General features: G+C 40.0%; 1 protein-coding gene across 4 annotated transcripts in view; it reads right to left on the reverse strand.

Moving 5' to 3' along the window:
* Positions 1-338: 338 nt before the first annotated feature.
* The window catches only part of TIAM1 (TIAM Rac1 associated GEF 1), a 139,079-nt gene continuing 122,524 nt past the window's right edge, over positions 339-16,893 (reverse strand). For all 4 annotated transcript variants that reach the window (XM_066621633.1, XM_066621634.1, XM_066621635.1 and 1 more), the window contains 9 exons: positions 16,708-16,816; positions 14,444-14,623; positions 13,594-13,712; positions 11,480-11,588; positions 9,773-9,831; positions 8,493-8,595; positions 6,357-6,444; positions 5,867-6,039; positions 339-3,163 (listed from right to left, as the gene is read on the reverse strand). In XM_066621633.1, coding sequence (XP_066477730.1) covers positions 2,676-3,163; positions 5,867-6,039; positions 6,357-6,444; positions 8,493-8,595; positions 9,773-9,831; positions 11,480-11,588; positions 13,594-13,712; positions 14,444-14,623; positions 16,708-16,816 — 1,428 coding nt within the window. In that variant the 3' untranslated portion in view covers positions 339-2,675. The remainder of the gene's footprint in view (positions 3,164-5,866; positions 6,040-6,356; positions 6,445-8,492; positions 8,596-9,772; positions 9,832-11,479; positions 11,589-13,593; positions 13,713-14,443; positions 14,624-16,707; positions 16,817-16,893) is intronic.

Raw genomic sequence — 16,893 nt, forward strand, 5'->3', positions numbered from 1 at the left:
TGTTAAAATTACAGCCCAATCCTATCTAACTTTCTAGCATCAATGAAGCCGCCATGCTGCCCCGAGTTAAGGGGAACAAATGTTCCCATACTTTGAGGAGGCCTCCGTGACTGCTGCGCCCCCCCCTCCCCACAGAATGACGTGCATGTCCCATTGGCACAGCTGCATCAGTGCAAGAAAGCTGGATAGGACAAGACCTTAATTCATCTCGGACACACTAAACTTCGATTGCCTCTTATGTTCTTCTCTTAGGCAAATGAAGTATTTGATACTGAAAGTGATCAGGGTAGTCACAAACACTAATCCAACATTTTTAGTATTATTTTATTTGACGGGCATTTACAACTTTCCATTCATATACCTAAAAACATAAAAATAGACCTTCTTTCAGCTTATAAAAGAAATATATAAGAACCTTTGACATCAACAGGTCATGACATTATGTACAAGAACAATGGCACCCTCCAAGCACAGGACGTCCAGCATTTCACAGGCTTATTGTATTCCACTGGAGACAGCTAAAACATTGTCATGTCTAATAAGTTGGTACACAACTGACTTGAGTTTAAATATGGTGAGATACATAGGGTGTAGAAATCTTGCTAAAGCTTTTTAAAGAAAACAATAAAAGATAGCAAAAGTTTGGAGAAGAAAACTTTCAAACATCGAGTATAGTGCACTGAGAACCAAATGCGGTGGGGGCTCCGATCCTGGCTGGGACACAAGACAGCTGATGTGGCTGGTTTACATTTTCTGTTCACATCTCAACATATATCCACAGCTGATTGTATAAAATAGAATCCCTAAAGCTATTATAAAATTTAAGTTTTCTGTGTACCTATTGATGTGTCAAACATCAATAGATACTTAAATGATCCCCTCCAAAGGAACACAAAAAAATCTTCCCCCCTTTTTGCAGATCAAAACTAAAATGGGAAAGCCATACAAATATTTAAAAAGAAAAAAAGTGCTTTTAAAAAATTATTTGGAAATCTCCCAAACATCGGAGTTTAGTCACATTGTACCCTGTCAAAGATGTTTTAAATAAAAGCATTAACATTGTAAAGAGGTTTGCTTGTTTAGAACACTGTTCATATTCTATTGCAATGGGGGGAAAAATCATGTAAATATACTACTTCACATTGGATAAGAATAAAATGAGGTCAGTTTTTTGGCCTTAAAATGTTCAGTTTTTCCTGAGCCCTAACTTTTAGCCCAATCCTAGGCAGGTCTACTCAGAAGTAAGCTCCACTATGTTCAATGGGGCCAACTTCCAGGAAAATATGTATAGGATTGTAGCTTTTGTCTACCATAGAGGATCAAACTCATCCTAGATGCAACCCTGCTAATTCCAACAGAATTACAGCAAGGGTTAATTTAACCTTCTTTGTTTCTCAGCCATTTATTGACATTGCTTAACTCCATTCCAGTCTCAAACATGTATTGTCCATTTTAATTTTTTTACAAAAAGAAAAGAAAAAGATTATCCCTAAGAGTTTCCAGCTCAGAATGACACTATAAATCAATACCCAACCCTTTCTAAAAGGGTTGCCTTACAACCTAGACTTTGAACAAAACTAACACTGTAAAATTCCCATCCCTTTGTGCCCTTGCATTTCAGGTAAAATACAAAAAAATATCTTTTCTTCAAGTGTTAAATTTGGATCTCTTTCTTAAATAAAAAAAAGAGTTTGGCATTTTTATATCTTTTTTATGTAAAACTAGATCTTCCAACATTGACATTTAAATTAGACTAGCCACAGACCAAAAAATAACTCAGCACAACATAAATTCCAGATTTGTCCTTACTCATTCCTAAAATATACATAACATCACTGGATCTAGAGATCCTCACTTGCGACAGTAACCTTTTGAATATTACTGTGTGCAAGAGTCTGCCAAACAGCTGTTTGGTGATGTCAGCGCTGATGACTTGGGGGAAGAGGAGAAGGGGGAGCCCTCCCAGAAAAGTGACTGGACCCCTCAGTGCTGACAGTGTCAAACACCTGTTCAGCAGTGCATGTGCAGTGGAAGACCACTCCATGCATACTCTGGGTGCTGGATGCAAGGTTCCCCCCCCCCCAACACCAATTTACTTGTGGAAGCCTTTCAAGAAGGACGGCTGATACACCAAATCAGGTTTGTACACATGGATCCTCCTTGCTGGACTGGGGTGAGATTCTTCAAAGTTTACAAGGAAAAGGATTAAGAATACTGCAGCTGTAGAGAAGGCAGCTTCCTTGTTTTAGGAGATGAACCCATGATTGACATGTCACATATAAAATTCATTTTCTGCTTGTGCTATAACTCAAGCTAATTTGCTGCACATATTTTTTTTTTAAAAAAACACCCTCAGCAATGTGTTTTCTAGTAATATCTATGCATTCTATTTTAATATGCAGCCCCTGATTAGGTTTTAGAATAAATAAAGCCCTTAGTAATGTACAGAGAAGGACTCAAGCTCATTCCATTTCAAAATTCTGTTTTGCATTCCCCCCCCTCCCCGGGAAATGGTACCTTAAAGGGGGGGGAGGAGAGAGGCCGTGTGGTTTCAACCAGTTTAGCTGCCATAACAGTATGTGCAAGTGTGCATTCTAAAGGATCATTCTCCACAATGTGTGATGGGTGGGTTGGGGGCACATCTATGCCTACCATCTAACAAGAATATGTTGGGTTTAAAGCTCAGTATTCAGTTTTCTTGGTGGTACGAAATCTTGACGGCGTACCCAAATGACCTCTTCGCTGTTGCCTTCCATGCCACCATTAATTCCAGGCAGAGCAGACTGTTTCTTCAGCTGAGCCATTCTGGAAGCGTGTGTTCCTGCTGCATACCGTGCTCTGTCCCCTTGGTACGACTGGCTGCTTGAAACAGAGGCTGCCCGCAACTGCTCCTGAAGTTCTTTTTCAACCATTGTATTTCTCAGAGGCTCACAGTATTCATCATCATCATCACTGAGAATGTCTGTTTCTTTTACGTCTTCTTGCTCCTCATACTGACCAAGGTCAAATTGTTCTTCTACCCAGCGGTCAGTATCCTTGTTGTTCGATGCCTGCTGGGACTCTTTCTCAGGACTGCTGGCAAACACGGCATCTGAATCAATGGTAAATCGGTTTCGAGCCAGCCGCCGCCGCCTCCTCCCAAGAGACTTACTTGGGGCAGACACTGTGCACACACAAAAAAAATAAAACCCCAGAGGCTTTTACAATTTTTTTTAAGTCTTACTTTTCAGAATGTAGCTTTCAAATATACTTTCATCTTAACTTAGCTGAGGACCAGTTGCAGAAGATCTATTTACACCAATGTTTTCTAAACAAGCAAGTCAGATTTTGTCATCTGGGAATTATGATTTTTATCAATGACCTTTAAAAATTCTCATACTTGTAAGTGCCCTCAGACTAATGGGACATGTTTTGATGCCTGTCCTCCAACTGGCAGTTAAACAGCCCTAATGCACATCATTGCATTGACATTTGACTTTCAGGGTCTTCATGACTGAAAAAACCAGCCAAGGAAGAGTCCTGCCTTGTGAAGAGGGTTGTGCTCAATTGCCCATTCCAAATCAGATTCCAAGAATCACTGACTATAAAGACATGTTTTTTGTTTGTCTACTGGATGTGATTCTGAGCCCAATCCTATGCATGCCTACTATTAAGGTAAGTGTGGACAGGATTGTGTGAATGGCATCATATTTGAAGGGAAGATCTGCATCAGTACACATATGCTGACAAGCAATGGAACATACATACATGGAGAGGGAAAACTATTCATGACTCTCTGCCATACATCTGCTATGTTTTTGCCTCTTGAAACTCTTTTTTATTATGGAAGGGCTGTTCACATGTTAAATCTGTATCCTGTTACAATTGTTAATCTGTACCTGGGTACCATTACCCAGGTAACTCTTTCCATTCAATGCTGGTACAATATGTGCATGGTGTAGCTGGATTGTTGCTTTGTAAAAATGAATAGAAGTGCAACCATTCATATAGAAAAGTGTACCTGAGTACACACATGCTGTACATGGGTATGGCATAACATGTGAACAGCTCTTGAGACATATCCCTTTAATATTGCAAGGAAATGAATGAGAAATCATGATTATATATTAAACAGTAATTCCTGTATGCCTGAGAGGGTGCAAAAGAGTGTGGACTGTAAGAACAGGCATGTGTGTTTAGATAATGCTCAGCTCCAGGAACATGTATGATTGCAAAATTGAGAGTGGATCTTTACTCAAATATAAAATACCCTCCTGATCCAGTGGAATCTGGGATATTAGGGATATTCTGTTTTAAAGAATATCCTGTGTTGAAAAACACACACACAGTGTTTCCCAGTCTGGGTGTTACAACAAGTAAAGAGAGTTGTTGAGAGGAAGGCATGCAAGTCTGAAATGTCCTCCCAGCCTTGCTGTCTGTAAACATTCTAGATGGTGGGGGTCAACTGTACAGGACCAAGAGAAGAACGAACAACTTCAAGAATGTTTATTATTTTTCAGAGGAGAAGCAAAGCCAACTGCACAGCCTCAACAACTCCTCCAAGCAGTAAGCAACTGGATAAAACTATTGTAGCACACACTATTTGCTTGCGATTATGTCAAATCCTTGCCACAGGATGTGGTGATGGCAGCTAGCCTAGATACCCTTAAAAGGGGATTGGACAGATTTCTCGAGGAAACGTCCATCACAGGTTACAAGCCACGATGGGTACATGCAACCTCCTGGTTTTAGTAATAGGCTGCCTCAGAATGCCAGGTGCAAGGAAGTGGCAACAGGATGCAGTTGTCTTGTCATGTTCCCTGAGGCATCTGGTGGGCCACTGAGATATAGGAAGTTGGACTAGATGGGCCTTTGGCCTGACCAACAGGTCTCTTCTTATGTTCTTATGTTCAAGTCTGATTGTAGACTGGTTAATAAAAACAGAATCAAATTTTTTAAGCACTTGTCAGTAACACCCCTGAAGTCACAAAGTTAACAGTTCAGGTTTAAGAATTTTTAAAACAGGGAGCCAGTGAAAGCAAGAGCCCTACACAGTTCCAGCTTTCAAGCTTTTTATATCTAAAAAGCAAGAAGTCAGCATAAAGTGAGGCTTCACAATGCCTATAGAGGTCTAATACTGTCTTTCTAAAGAGCTCATCATTAACTGTGTCTCTGAGGTGTCGAGTCTTGCACAGGAAGTCTTGCTGTGAGTGTTACTGTGCCTGTTTCAAGGGAGGTACAAAATGCCCATGAGGCTAGCTTAATTTTCTACTCATCTTATAAAGCACTATGTTACTATTTTTGGAAGAAAGTGCATTTTTTCATCAACTTGCTTTCTGAATTCCTGTGATTTCCAATTTTCTTTGCGGAAGGTCGACTGAAACTGTAACCACCTGCTGTAAAACATACCCTTTTCCTCCCAATTTCTACAGGGAAAAGCAGTCCAAAGATAGTTGCTGCAGGTAATTGTTTTGTCTTGCTTTTTGAAGAGGCAGCGTGTGCAACAGAAACATCTCTACTAAAGAGAGGTTCGTAAACTCTGAATTCTTCCCTTGTCTCAGAACTTACTACCGAAATATAGCTATATGCTTCTGTTTTAAAAGAACACCTTGAACATGGAGCCCTTTGCTTGAATAATCTGAAATGCTTGCCAATTGATAACACATCTGGTGGATTTTGAAAATAATCCCTCATGGATATTTTAACCTTGAAGGAGGTTTGTTCCAACTGCAAAAACCGATGAATATAAGAGCCCTTATATATGAGATGACTGGGGAATATAAACACTCCCCCCCCCCCCATATTCTGTATAAATAAAAAAACTCAGATATATCTTACAGTGGTTGTGGAGTTACTGGGATCTTGAAAATCTGTAACCCTACAGTACCTGCCCTGTTCATAGCTGGCCTTGCACCTTTTAGAGCACTCAATCTTTTTCCTCCAAAAGGAACATACTGCTGGGATGATGGCAAACTTTCTGTTTTAAGTAGCTGCCTTCTGTGTTTGTCACGTAATATTGAATGCACAGTCTTCAGGAAATCCTTCCTATGTTCTGGGGAACTGAAAAGAAAAAAACAGAGACTGAGTCAGGCACCAAGCTAGCAACACTGAATGTATTTCTCTTTTATCTTCATTTACGAGTAGCAGAAATTGTAGGTTGATTCTGCAAAGTTATTTACAATCTTTGTTTTATTTACATTCACAGGAATCCTGTGATATGGGCACATATTCTAGTTTTACAAATTGGTAACATAAGCTGAGAGACTTTAATGCTGCACAGTAAGTCAGAGAAGAGAAATGTCTTTCTGACTCCTGTCTAGCTTTATTACTAACGTTGGCATAAGCCTTGTTTTTAAAGACATCCAAAACCTTCTTACCTACAACAAAGATGAAATGACCTCTCCGGCCTGCCTTCAGACTCTGATTTCACATGAACTATCTCGCAGACAGAATTAGTCTCTGCATCTAGAAATAGAGATAAGAACATTTTCTGATAAGAGCTACTTCTAGCTGTCCTTTATTTACTATAGTACACAAGCATAATGACTGAATAACCTATAGTAATCTGCAGTTGTGAACATCTGTTTAATAAATTTATAACTGCTTCAAATATTACTGCAGCCATAATAAGGCTGCTGGAACATGCTTTTACATAATGCTAACTGTGCAGTGACCATAATGAGTAAAAGCTTTGTACCACATCAAATAGCTCCATCTCATGCAACACCTCCATGCCAGTCACACACATTCCTGATAGTGGCTGGTGCTGTTGTGAAGAACTCCATCAAAATTCACCTAATACACTGTTTTCAAGCTTACAAAATTGACAGAGCAATCCTGTTGAGCACCTCTGCTGCCGGAACTAGCATTCCAGCAGTGGTAACTACTTTATGGTTGTTGCAAATGGAGCTCCAGCAGCATGCAAAACCACATGCTTCCAGAACACTGTTGGAGAGGCCCTGCACACAGTGATGGGGAAAGGAGCACCTACTGACAAATCTGAGTCAGCAGAGAGGGCAGAACAGGTGGTGGGAAGCATGTTGGTGGCAAGAAGGGTTGGCATATGGCACAGGCAACTTGCACCAGATGCCATTCCCTCTGGTAACAGCCAACACACCCTCCCTGTCTCCTCAGACTTGTGTCAGCTAAAGAGCTAGTCTGAGGGAGACTCACTGGTGATCAAGAGACTTATGGAGGGGTAAGGAAAAATATATACATTGTTCTCTTATTGCTTATTCTGTGCTTCAAGGATTCTGTAGACACAAATTGTACTTGAGAGCCCTCATACCATGTTATAGACCAATACAGACAAAAACTGTAGCCTCACTAGCCACAGACCTACAGGACCTTGCTGTTAAGTGACATGCAATTTCTCTGCTTGATATTAGATTTCCAGCTGTTCTGTAAGATTCATTTCACAGTAGTGAACAGTCCTTTCAGTTTAGCCCCATACTGTGCACACCAGCAGAACAGAACAGCACACCAGAGCTTGTATGAGAAATACTTGTTTCATACACTTCTTTTAAAAATGTCTTAGAATCTCAATTTTTTCTCCGCAACAAGAAAACAGTCAGGAAAGAATCAGATTAATGACAATGCCAGCCCAAACTAACTTCAAACCCCCATGTTAGAAATACAGTCCAGCAGAGGGAGGTTTATGCTATTGTTCCATATGTTACAAATGAAAAGGTGTTTCAAGAATATATTTCTATTTTCAGAGATGAGAAGCAGAGTAGAAATACAGAAAGAAAATCATGCTTTAAAAAAAGACCGTCAACAAGGCCGTTCACAGTAATTAAAAGAGATTAGGAAAACTATTATTAATTGTATACTGCCTCTAAGTCAAAAGAACCCCTGGCCAACTGGTTACTCGCTGGTCAGATACCTTTTCCAGGTCATTTCAACAACAGGGACTGTCACACTGGACAACAGTCGCACTAGACCAAAAAACATGGAGCAACTGTGGGCCACACTGGGAAGATTGCCAATGAAGATGGACCATCAGAGTATCAAAGTATACTGCCTCTCAACTAATAAGCTCATACGGGAGGAAAAAAAATACATGGTTCCCCATCTCAAAGGGCTCACAATCTGAAACTGTGAAATATAACACATTACCTGAAATAGAACATGTAAAGCAAAATCGTGTTTAGTCATCATACATTCAGCAGTAATTGTTTCTAAGATCCAAGGCACACTTACATTAACCACATGATGATACAGTTAACCAATTTTTGCCCAGCCCACAGGTGTACACATTTGGTCGCTGTTGCGTATATGCAACGTTGGGCAGAAATGGCTTAAAGGCTGGCCTTTGCTCACATGTAAGCATTGTGAGAGACTTTTGAACATTTTTTTTTTAAATTTTAACCATCTCTTTTTTATATCATTGTAAAAATTACACCCAGAATGAAGAGTACTATAATGAAACAGTGTTACTGGAAGTGGTTTTACTGCAAATGTTCCAAAATAAAATATAGACCCAAATACAAATAAAATCATGTCTACACTACCTGCACTTGCCAGTGCTCGAACTTGCAGAGCATCCAAAGGAATCATGTGGCGGAAACGGAATGGGTCTGAGTCTTCATAAATTGAAGCCCTATGCGATCCACCCTAGATAAGAATGAAAAAAAAATGAACAGTGCTTATAGGCAATGCTGATTATTTCATAACAGAGGTGTATGGAAGATCCTCAAATATCAAGAAAAGCTAGCTTGTCTCACTCCAAAAGATACTGTAACCCTTCCCACTCCATAAGAAAAGTTACAGGATGACAATGAATTCAGAGCTTCACAGGTCCTCTTGCATACTTGTCAATGACAATTATATTTCCTCTGCTGAACAGAGGAACTGCCCTACGCACTGCACAGAGATGATGAACTTTCAGTACAAAGCTTGAAGTGTAAACCAGAAGCCACTTGCTTTGTTTTGTAATGGAGTTGTTATATTTTTGCACCTAATCACGGAACTCATAGTGACTTAAAGTCTGCTCAGCCCTGCCAGTTAAACACTGAGGTCTGCTTTCTATCTAAATATTGTATTGTAACATGTGAAACAAGCTGGCTGCCTTGGAATAACTTCTGTATACAGTTGATTGCAAAACTTGTTTTTCTTTTTAATATAAACTTGTTATAGTCTTTAACTAAATAGAGAAAGTTTTTTACATATATTTAGATGTCCTCTGTAACATGGGCTGAGCTATGACAGTTAAACAGCTTCCGGTACCATTTTAACTAAAGAAGTAGAATATGTAGAGATACAGATTATCAAATGCAGGTTGTGCCTCTTTATCCACTGGGGTTCTGTTCTGGAACCCCAAGTGGATTAAAAAAAAAATCAGTGAATAACAAATTAGTGGGAAAATTGCTTTAAAGACCCACTTCCAGGTTTCTTGCTCCTCCATTGTCACCTGAGAATGTATTTGTATAGACTCTATACCACATTCAGCCACTAGATGGGGTGCATAATGGAGCCTAGTGGAATGAAATTATAATTTATTTAACAGCATAAAGGTGGGAAATTGGATTTTGGTGCTTTTTTCCTTGTTATACGGCATATAAAGGTGGATCTAGGTATCAGTGGTGATTCAGAGCAGTGGATACTAAGGTTCCACCTTTAGTCTCCCTGGTGAAGTCTGCCTGTCCCCTGCAATCATACATTGAGGTTCACTGCTAAGGATCATTGCTTCAAACTTTATTGACAGCTTGACCTCTCTCTTCCTCCCTCCCATATGGTCAAAACAGATTAATTCTAGTCCCCTTTCTGTTCTTGTAAAAATGACAAAACTTACCAGTTTTTTCTTCTGCTTGGAGCCATCTTTGTATACAAGAACCACAGCAGTTTTGAATACTAGAAAAAGACCAAAACATATAGGAAGTCAATAATTTTTCTCATCCTTCCATATGTAAACAAATTCCAAAATGAGAGAAAATGAAACAGAGTATAAACGACATCAACCACTATTGCAAAGGAGGGGGGAATACTGAGGAGATGCATTCCCAAGCAACTATCCCATGTACTCAGACAGCCAAGTCCATCCCTGGCCATGTCAATCAAATATTTAGGATATGACATTAAAACATTCTAAAGATAAATAATTGTTTACATTTTCTACCCAGCAACATATGGTTAACTATGTTTCACCCAGAAACACACAAAAGCGGCAACAAAAATGAAACACATGATCCAAAAATGCTGTGCTAACACAATGTTCCTGCACTTGTCTTAAGAACAGTTCTGCTGAGGAATGCATTTCCTTTTTCTTATAGATGCAGAAAAGATGTGACACCACTTTAAGATGGGTTTAATAGGTTTAATATGGATGGTCCATCTTCAAAGTGTACCTGTTCTTTAAAAATACATATTGGCAAAAGAAAGGAATAATCTTATAATTATTTGAGCAATCATGAATAGTTTATACTTTATTGTGCAAGTGTAGTGGTTTACAATTTGACATTAAAAGTCTTACAGGCCTTTTAACAATCTATCCTCAAACTGCTTATTTTTGGAGACATTTCATTCATTTGAAGAGGATTGTTCAAGAGTAAGTACTTGAACAATTAGCACATAAGTACTTTTAGCACGTTTTTAGTGATTAAGGAAAAGATACAAATATTAGCTCATAGTCTAAAAATCATAGACTTAAAGAGGCAAAATTCAGAGTTTTAAAATACACGTAAGTTACAAGGCCAATATGTATACTTCAGAGAGCTTTTTCAAAGTAATCCGTATTGCTAATCTGTTTAAATTGACATGTGTTCCTAGTTTCATCTGCAGGCAATTTCTTCTGTGCTATGCTTAGGGAAAGATGGAATATCAACATTTCCTAAAAAGCTAAATGTAGGCCAATAACCCAGACAGATCTACATTGAGAAGAAAGGAGGAGCTAACTGGCAGCGCAACAAACTCCCACTGACAGCTGAGGAAGGATATTTAAAAATTGATTTTTTGCCAGTATTGAAAATAAGAACATTTGAAGTGGTGGTGTGTTGTTGGGAAAAAAGGAAAAAGAATAGCTTAGTAAAAAAAAACTCCTAACCAGATTATGCAAGATTTTTGCAGTTTATTTCAACAATAATGCTCAGCAATTTTAGTGGAATTCTAGTCTGCAGCATAAATAGGGCAGCTCTGTAGTTTCTAAATTTATAGGAGTCACATGAAAAGAGGGTAATTTTCAGGAATGGATTGGCTAGTGCAAATAATCAGTGCAACTGAACCCAACAAGCCACTATCTAATGTCCATGCTAACCAGGTTTCCCTACCTACTGCATTCCACACAGCAGCAGAACTAATCTTTGTCAAAGAATTCCTTTGTCACAAGAAATGCTACTTTTTTTAGTACTTCTGCCTGCACATCCTATTAAGTCCTAAAACACTAACCTGGAAGGGTAGGACACTCTCTCCTGTGGATGCGTCCCTGAAAATAATACTTACATGTTTTACTTAAGTTCTAAGTGAAACAATATGTTTTGCTTTCATTCTGAAAGGAAGTACATACCAAATGCTGCCAATTCAGGTTCCTTCTTCCACTTCCCAAGTGATGCAGGTGGGTTCAGCCAAATGACGGTGGTATGCAAAAGTAGGTCTCCCATCGAAAGATCTGCAACCTGCCAGCCACAAAACAGGAAGCAGGTCAAATCTTTTAAAAATACAGGGTGAACATTTAAAAATAAAGCAGACTTGTTTTGCTTCTAGATGATGACTGCGTTCTGTAGCAGGTATTGTCCTAAAAGATGCATTCCTTTCTCTGCAAGACAGAAGTCAGAGAGCCTCTAAAGTTGATACTTGGTATCTGCAGTTTTTATAAATATTTCTATTAATCATATTTTTAAAAATTTCCTGCCCCATATTTTTAAAACTGGGGCAACTTTTAGGTGAATCAAAAGTGTTTAGTTGATTAATCTAACAAAGGACAGCCCAATCTTAAGTTGCTGGCACTGCAGCCCCAGCGCCAGCAGTGAATGTTGCAAACTCACAGTAAGACACATTTGTGCCACCCAGACAGCAAGCAGCACCAGAGGGGAGGCCTATGCCACCTCATCAACACACACAGATCGATCCTGGCTGCCAGCAAAGCAGATGTAAACCTCAAGCAGCACAGGGGCATGTGGAGGGTGGCGGGAGGACTCAGGGTGAGGGAAGGGTGGAAAGGTGGTAGGACAGGCCCAGGAGGGGTTGGACCAGTAGAGGCCTCCTCCTCCTCCTCCAAATCCCATCCCCTGTGTCAGGCTTGGAAGCCCAAAACTGGGTTGCTCAAGCCTGCACCAGCAGGCACAGGGCTTTATTTGGGGTCAAGGAACGAATGTCCCCTTCCCTTAAGGAGACCTCTAGAAATGCAGCAGCCGCCATTTGGAGCCACTGCTCCTATGCTGGATAGGATTGGGCCCTTAAATCAACCAAACATTGCAGCTTAGGTGTTGAATGGCTCAAGGGACCAGATGTGCGAACATCTGATGCAATTTGCACAAGGGAGCTTCAAAATTGAAAGATGGCAATTCAGTGTGTGTTGACTTCTGAAAGTTAGGATTCAACTATGCATCTCTTGCCATTTTCCTACAGTGAAATCCATAAGTAGAAGAGATGGTTGAAGGAGCGCCTAAACACTATCTCTAGATCAGTTTGAGTTTCATACAACATCCTGATACTCTACATCCAAATGGCTTGTGGAGCATCTTAAGCTACAGCGCTAAGTAGAGCTGCAACTTCAACTGATAAACAAGCCAATCAAACATCTTTAAAATAATTAAAACTGCTCTCAACATGCAAATCTAGGTCACCTTACAATATCCCTATGAGTACTGAGCTATGGTGACATCTCTTCTCAGCAACAGCTGCCTCCTCAGCGATGTGCTTTCCCAGCACCAGCCAGTGTTCAGTATGTGAGCTGTGATTGCCTCATGCACAGTCCCCTGCCCCATGGGCCAAGGATGAAAGAGGCAGAGATGCAGTGATGGAAAGCAATAGCAGCTCCTGCACTGAGCACCAGCTAGTCCCAGGAAGGAAGGAAGGAGACAGCTCCTGAACTTGGCACTAACTGGAGAGAGAAAGATGTGAGAAGGAAAAAGAAGGGACGAGACAGCTATAGTGATGGTGATCACAGAGGTCAGAGGACTGAGGATGTCAGATAACAGTAATTTGGGTGGGGAGTTCTTCCCAAGCTCTGTGTAACCTGTTGCTGTTATTTTTAAGGCATTGGCTTTTTATGTTCTTTTTCTTCAGAACTCATGGGATTAATCATACATAAATTTAATAAATTATACAATTTATCAACTAAGATTTTATGAACAGACCGTCAGCTGTCAATGTTGCTATCCTTGTGTTAAAATTATTTCTAATCACAGAAGTCCTTTAGGAGAAGACAACCCCTTCACTCAAAAGACCCCAAACTCTGATGGACTTGAATGTGCATGTACATAAAATGGATGGTCCTATAATATACCAACATAGGCAAAAATTTATATCCATTTCGCAGAGGCCTGCTCCCAGATTGTTTACACACCATTTATGCTTTGTTAGAGAGTGCAAGAGACAGAAACAGTATTAGTAAGAGAAGTAAAATGGTACATACCTAAATCACAATGATACAAGAATTTTTAAACAATAGATCTCTACCTCTTTTTTGTCTCCAGTTTGTTCTGCGATGAGCTGGTCAAACACAGCACCATATTCTTCATGGATCTTCTGCATTTCATTAATATGGCTGGCAACCTTGTTCATTGTTTTTATGGCCACTGGAAGAAAAGCAAGAAAACAGTAAACAATTAATGCAAAAATACATGATTATATTACTATGTGCTGAACAATTCATATTAATTTTTTTAAAAAGAATATTGTCTGTGCATGCTTTTAAAAGACCATTTAAATAATCTGCCATGTGTTTGTGACTTGCAATACCACATCTGTCATGAATGACCAACAGGTCATGTTAGCTAGGATGAAGGCAGGTTCTTTTCTCTTGTGTTTTCCTCTCATTTGGTTCTTTAGACCACAGCAACCAAAGTGAAGGAGTGCACTGAAGCTGGATGTGGCTTATGAAGAACACAGATTACAGTGCAGCTATCTCCAGACAACTACTGTATACATTTCATTTTTATCATGTCACTCCAGTGGGAACAAAGATGGGACAAACAGTATTTTAGGATTGCTTTACATGTTACAGCAAAAATGGGCCCCTCCATTTCCAGTTTGGGTTGATCACATCTTTTCTGTGCTGTTTGAAGGGCATTCTCATATCTGAAAATTTGCAACGAAACATCCCTTCACTCTTCCACGCCAACTGAGAGGTCCAAGTGCATTTTTACCACTTTGCATGTGTATGAATATCCTCCAGATGTTTCAGATGTGGTTGAACTTTGATAGAAATGAAATTCAGGACTCATCTTTTGTTGTAACACATGAAGTGGTTCTGGAAGAGCAAGGAACAGCACAAGCTGTTTTATCTTCAAGCAGAATAGTAGCTTACCATCAAGATGATAATGTTCCTCACTCTCTGCATCAGTGAGGGCAAAAAGTTCTTTCAGCAGAAGAGGATACTTCAGTATCCTCTGGATAGGCTTGATGAGATACGACTCTAATGTTGATGAGTGTTGTCGTCTAGGATTCTGAGCATCTAAGAAAGCCTTAAATGCTGTATCAGTCTTGGCTGGATGATCAAAGAGAAAAAAGAATTATTAAGGCATGATGAAAACAATTGACTTTTAATATTTAAAAAATTCTAGATTCATTTTTCATCATTCTTGGTTTCTCTGCCAGACGTTGCTCAAAGTGGTCTACAATATACCAATTTACAATAAAACTAATATTAGCATGGAGATAAACATTAAGCAGTAGTCAGCACGCAAGGATTTTTCAGATGTTCAAGAACTGTATACTGTACCCAGGTACAAAAGGAACAGGTTCACAGGAAATAGATTCAAGGAGAAGGGATATTTTCACCAGCTAGCCATGCTCCCCAGCATTCCAAAGCTGTGCCTCCATTTCCCACCCCTGAACAAGCACTGAACATAAGAGCAAGGGATGTGCCTAATGATCACACTGGTCCTGGGGACATGGCTAGATAGTGTGTTCCCATTAGCCCTGTACTTGTTTAGAGCACCCTCAGATTAAGAACAGCTGAACAAGGCAAGGAACATGACATTCAAATAACATATTAACCAGAACTGGAATGATGAGGCAGAGAAGCTCAGGAAGTACATAGAAATCAAGACTAAAGATCCAACATGGAGAAAATGGGCACCAGAACGATCTATATTATGTTGGGCCTGTACATCGGCTCAAATAGCATACACTGGGATGGTACAAGTAAAGAAGGGGGTGGTGTAAAAGAGGAAAAGCACCATATGAAAAATACAAGAAAAGCATCTTTTGAATCACAATATTTGATTATTTTGGTGTGCAGCCACTGTAACCCACATACATTCACACAGCAGGCATATACATATACCATAGGCACTTGAGTATAAGTTGATCTCAGAGATAAGTTGAGGGCAACTTTTGAGCAAAAAAAATCATGAAATTTCCTATGACCCGTGAATAAGTCGAGGGCAAAACTTAGGGGTATGTGAAATTCTTTGGAAACAACTTATCAGGAACTGTTCTGAGGCAGCACCAAAAACCAATATAAAAAAAACCATTTTACATTCTTTTCCAAATAGGGAGGGAGAAGAGGGTGCTTCTGGGAGCTGTAGGCTTTGTGAGGAGTATAAGTGTGTGCCCCTTAATGACCATCTGGCCAGCAACAGGTTACACATGTGATGGCCACTGCTGGTCAGGAGGTTGCATCCTCCAAGACTCCAAAGCTGAGGGGAGCTCTGCTCCCCTCACCTCCAGAAGTTTTTCTGAGCTTCCCAGAGGCTCGGAATCCCCGAATCATGCAAGAGATGCGATTTCCGGTTTCCCAGAGTCTCGCAGAGGCAGATGCGCACTGCCTCTGGGAGGCTCAGAAAAGCCTCCAAAGGCAAGGGGAGCAAAGTTTCCCCTTGTCTTTGGAGGCTTCACATAGTGCCAAGCCCTGCTTGACGACAGGGATGCCCGTCTGCATCCCGGTAGTTAAACGGCACATGTCTGTACAGTGCTCCACTTCCATAGCTGTAGCCCTCATACAGACAACAATTCCCATAAGCGCCTTCACCTCTTCCTATTTGGAGAAGAAGCTAAAATGGCTACCTTTTTTTGTTGCTGCTTCTGAATAATTAATGGTATGTAAAATTACTCCTTTTCTCTGTCACCTCCCTGAGTCCTGCTTCTCAGCTCAGTCCCACCTCCACCTCACTAAGCAGCTGCTCTTAGAAGCTTTACTTACTATACTGACACATGTAAAGTCAACCATGTTTTCAGGGTCAATTTTGAGGCTTAACTGTTTAAACATTTGCAAGTATATATGGTACATTCTCACCAAATTAACAGCAGGTTCTGTTCCAGTTTTTTGCCATCAGGTATTTAATGCTGCAATACATCCTTGATTATCAAAAGCTCATGTTTTTAGGGAGAAACACAATCAGCACCTGAACCTCGCTTAGCCTCTATTTTTTTCCACTTATTTTATTTTATTGACAATTGTGTATTCAAATAAGCAGCTCGGTCCATAAGTCTTCAGGTTGCCACAATGATTCTACATCAGACTCTACAGATGGCAAAGCACTTAAAACTTAAAAAAGCCAGAAGACGTTTGGAAAACACACACACGCACACACACACACACACACAGTGCACTCACACAGCTTTTACCTTTCACAAGTACTTTTGGAACCTTTGTGTGGCTGGCGCAGAAGGCACTGTACAGTTTGAAACGGTCTGCGTAGTACAGAAAGGACCCACCCAAGGAAAACAACACTTTCTAGGATCAAAATAATGCAAATTAGTATTATTTTAGTCAGTTTTCTGTATGAGAAATTGCATGAATTCAAGAAATGT

Source organism: Tiliqua scincoides, chromosome 3, assembly GCF_035046505.1.
Source record: "Tiliqua scincoides isolate rTilSci1 chromosome 3, rTilSci1.hap2, whole genome shotgun sequence".
NCBI lineage: Eukaryota > Metazoa > Chordata > Lepidosauria > Squamata > Scincidae > Tiliqua > Tiliqua scincoides.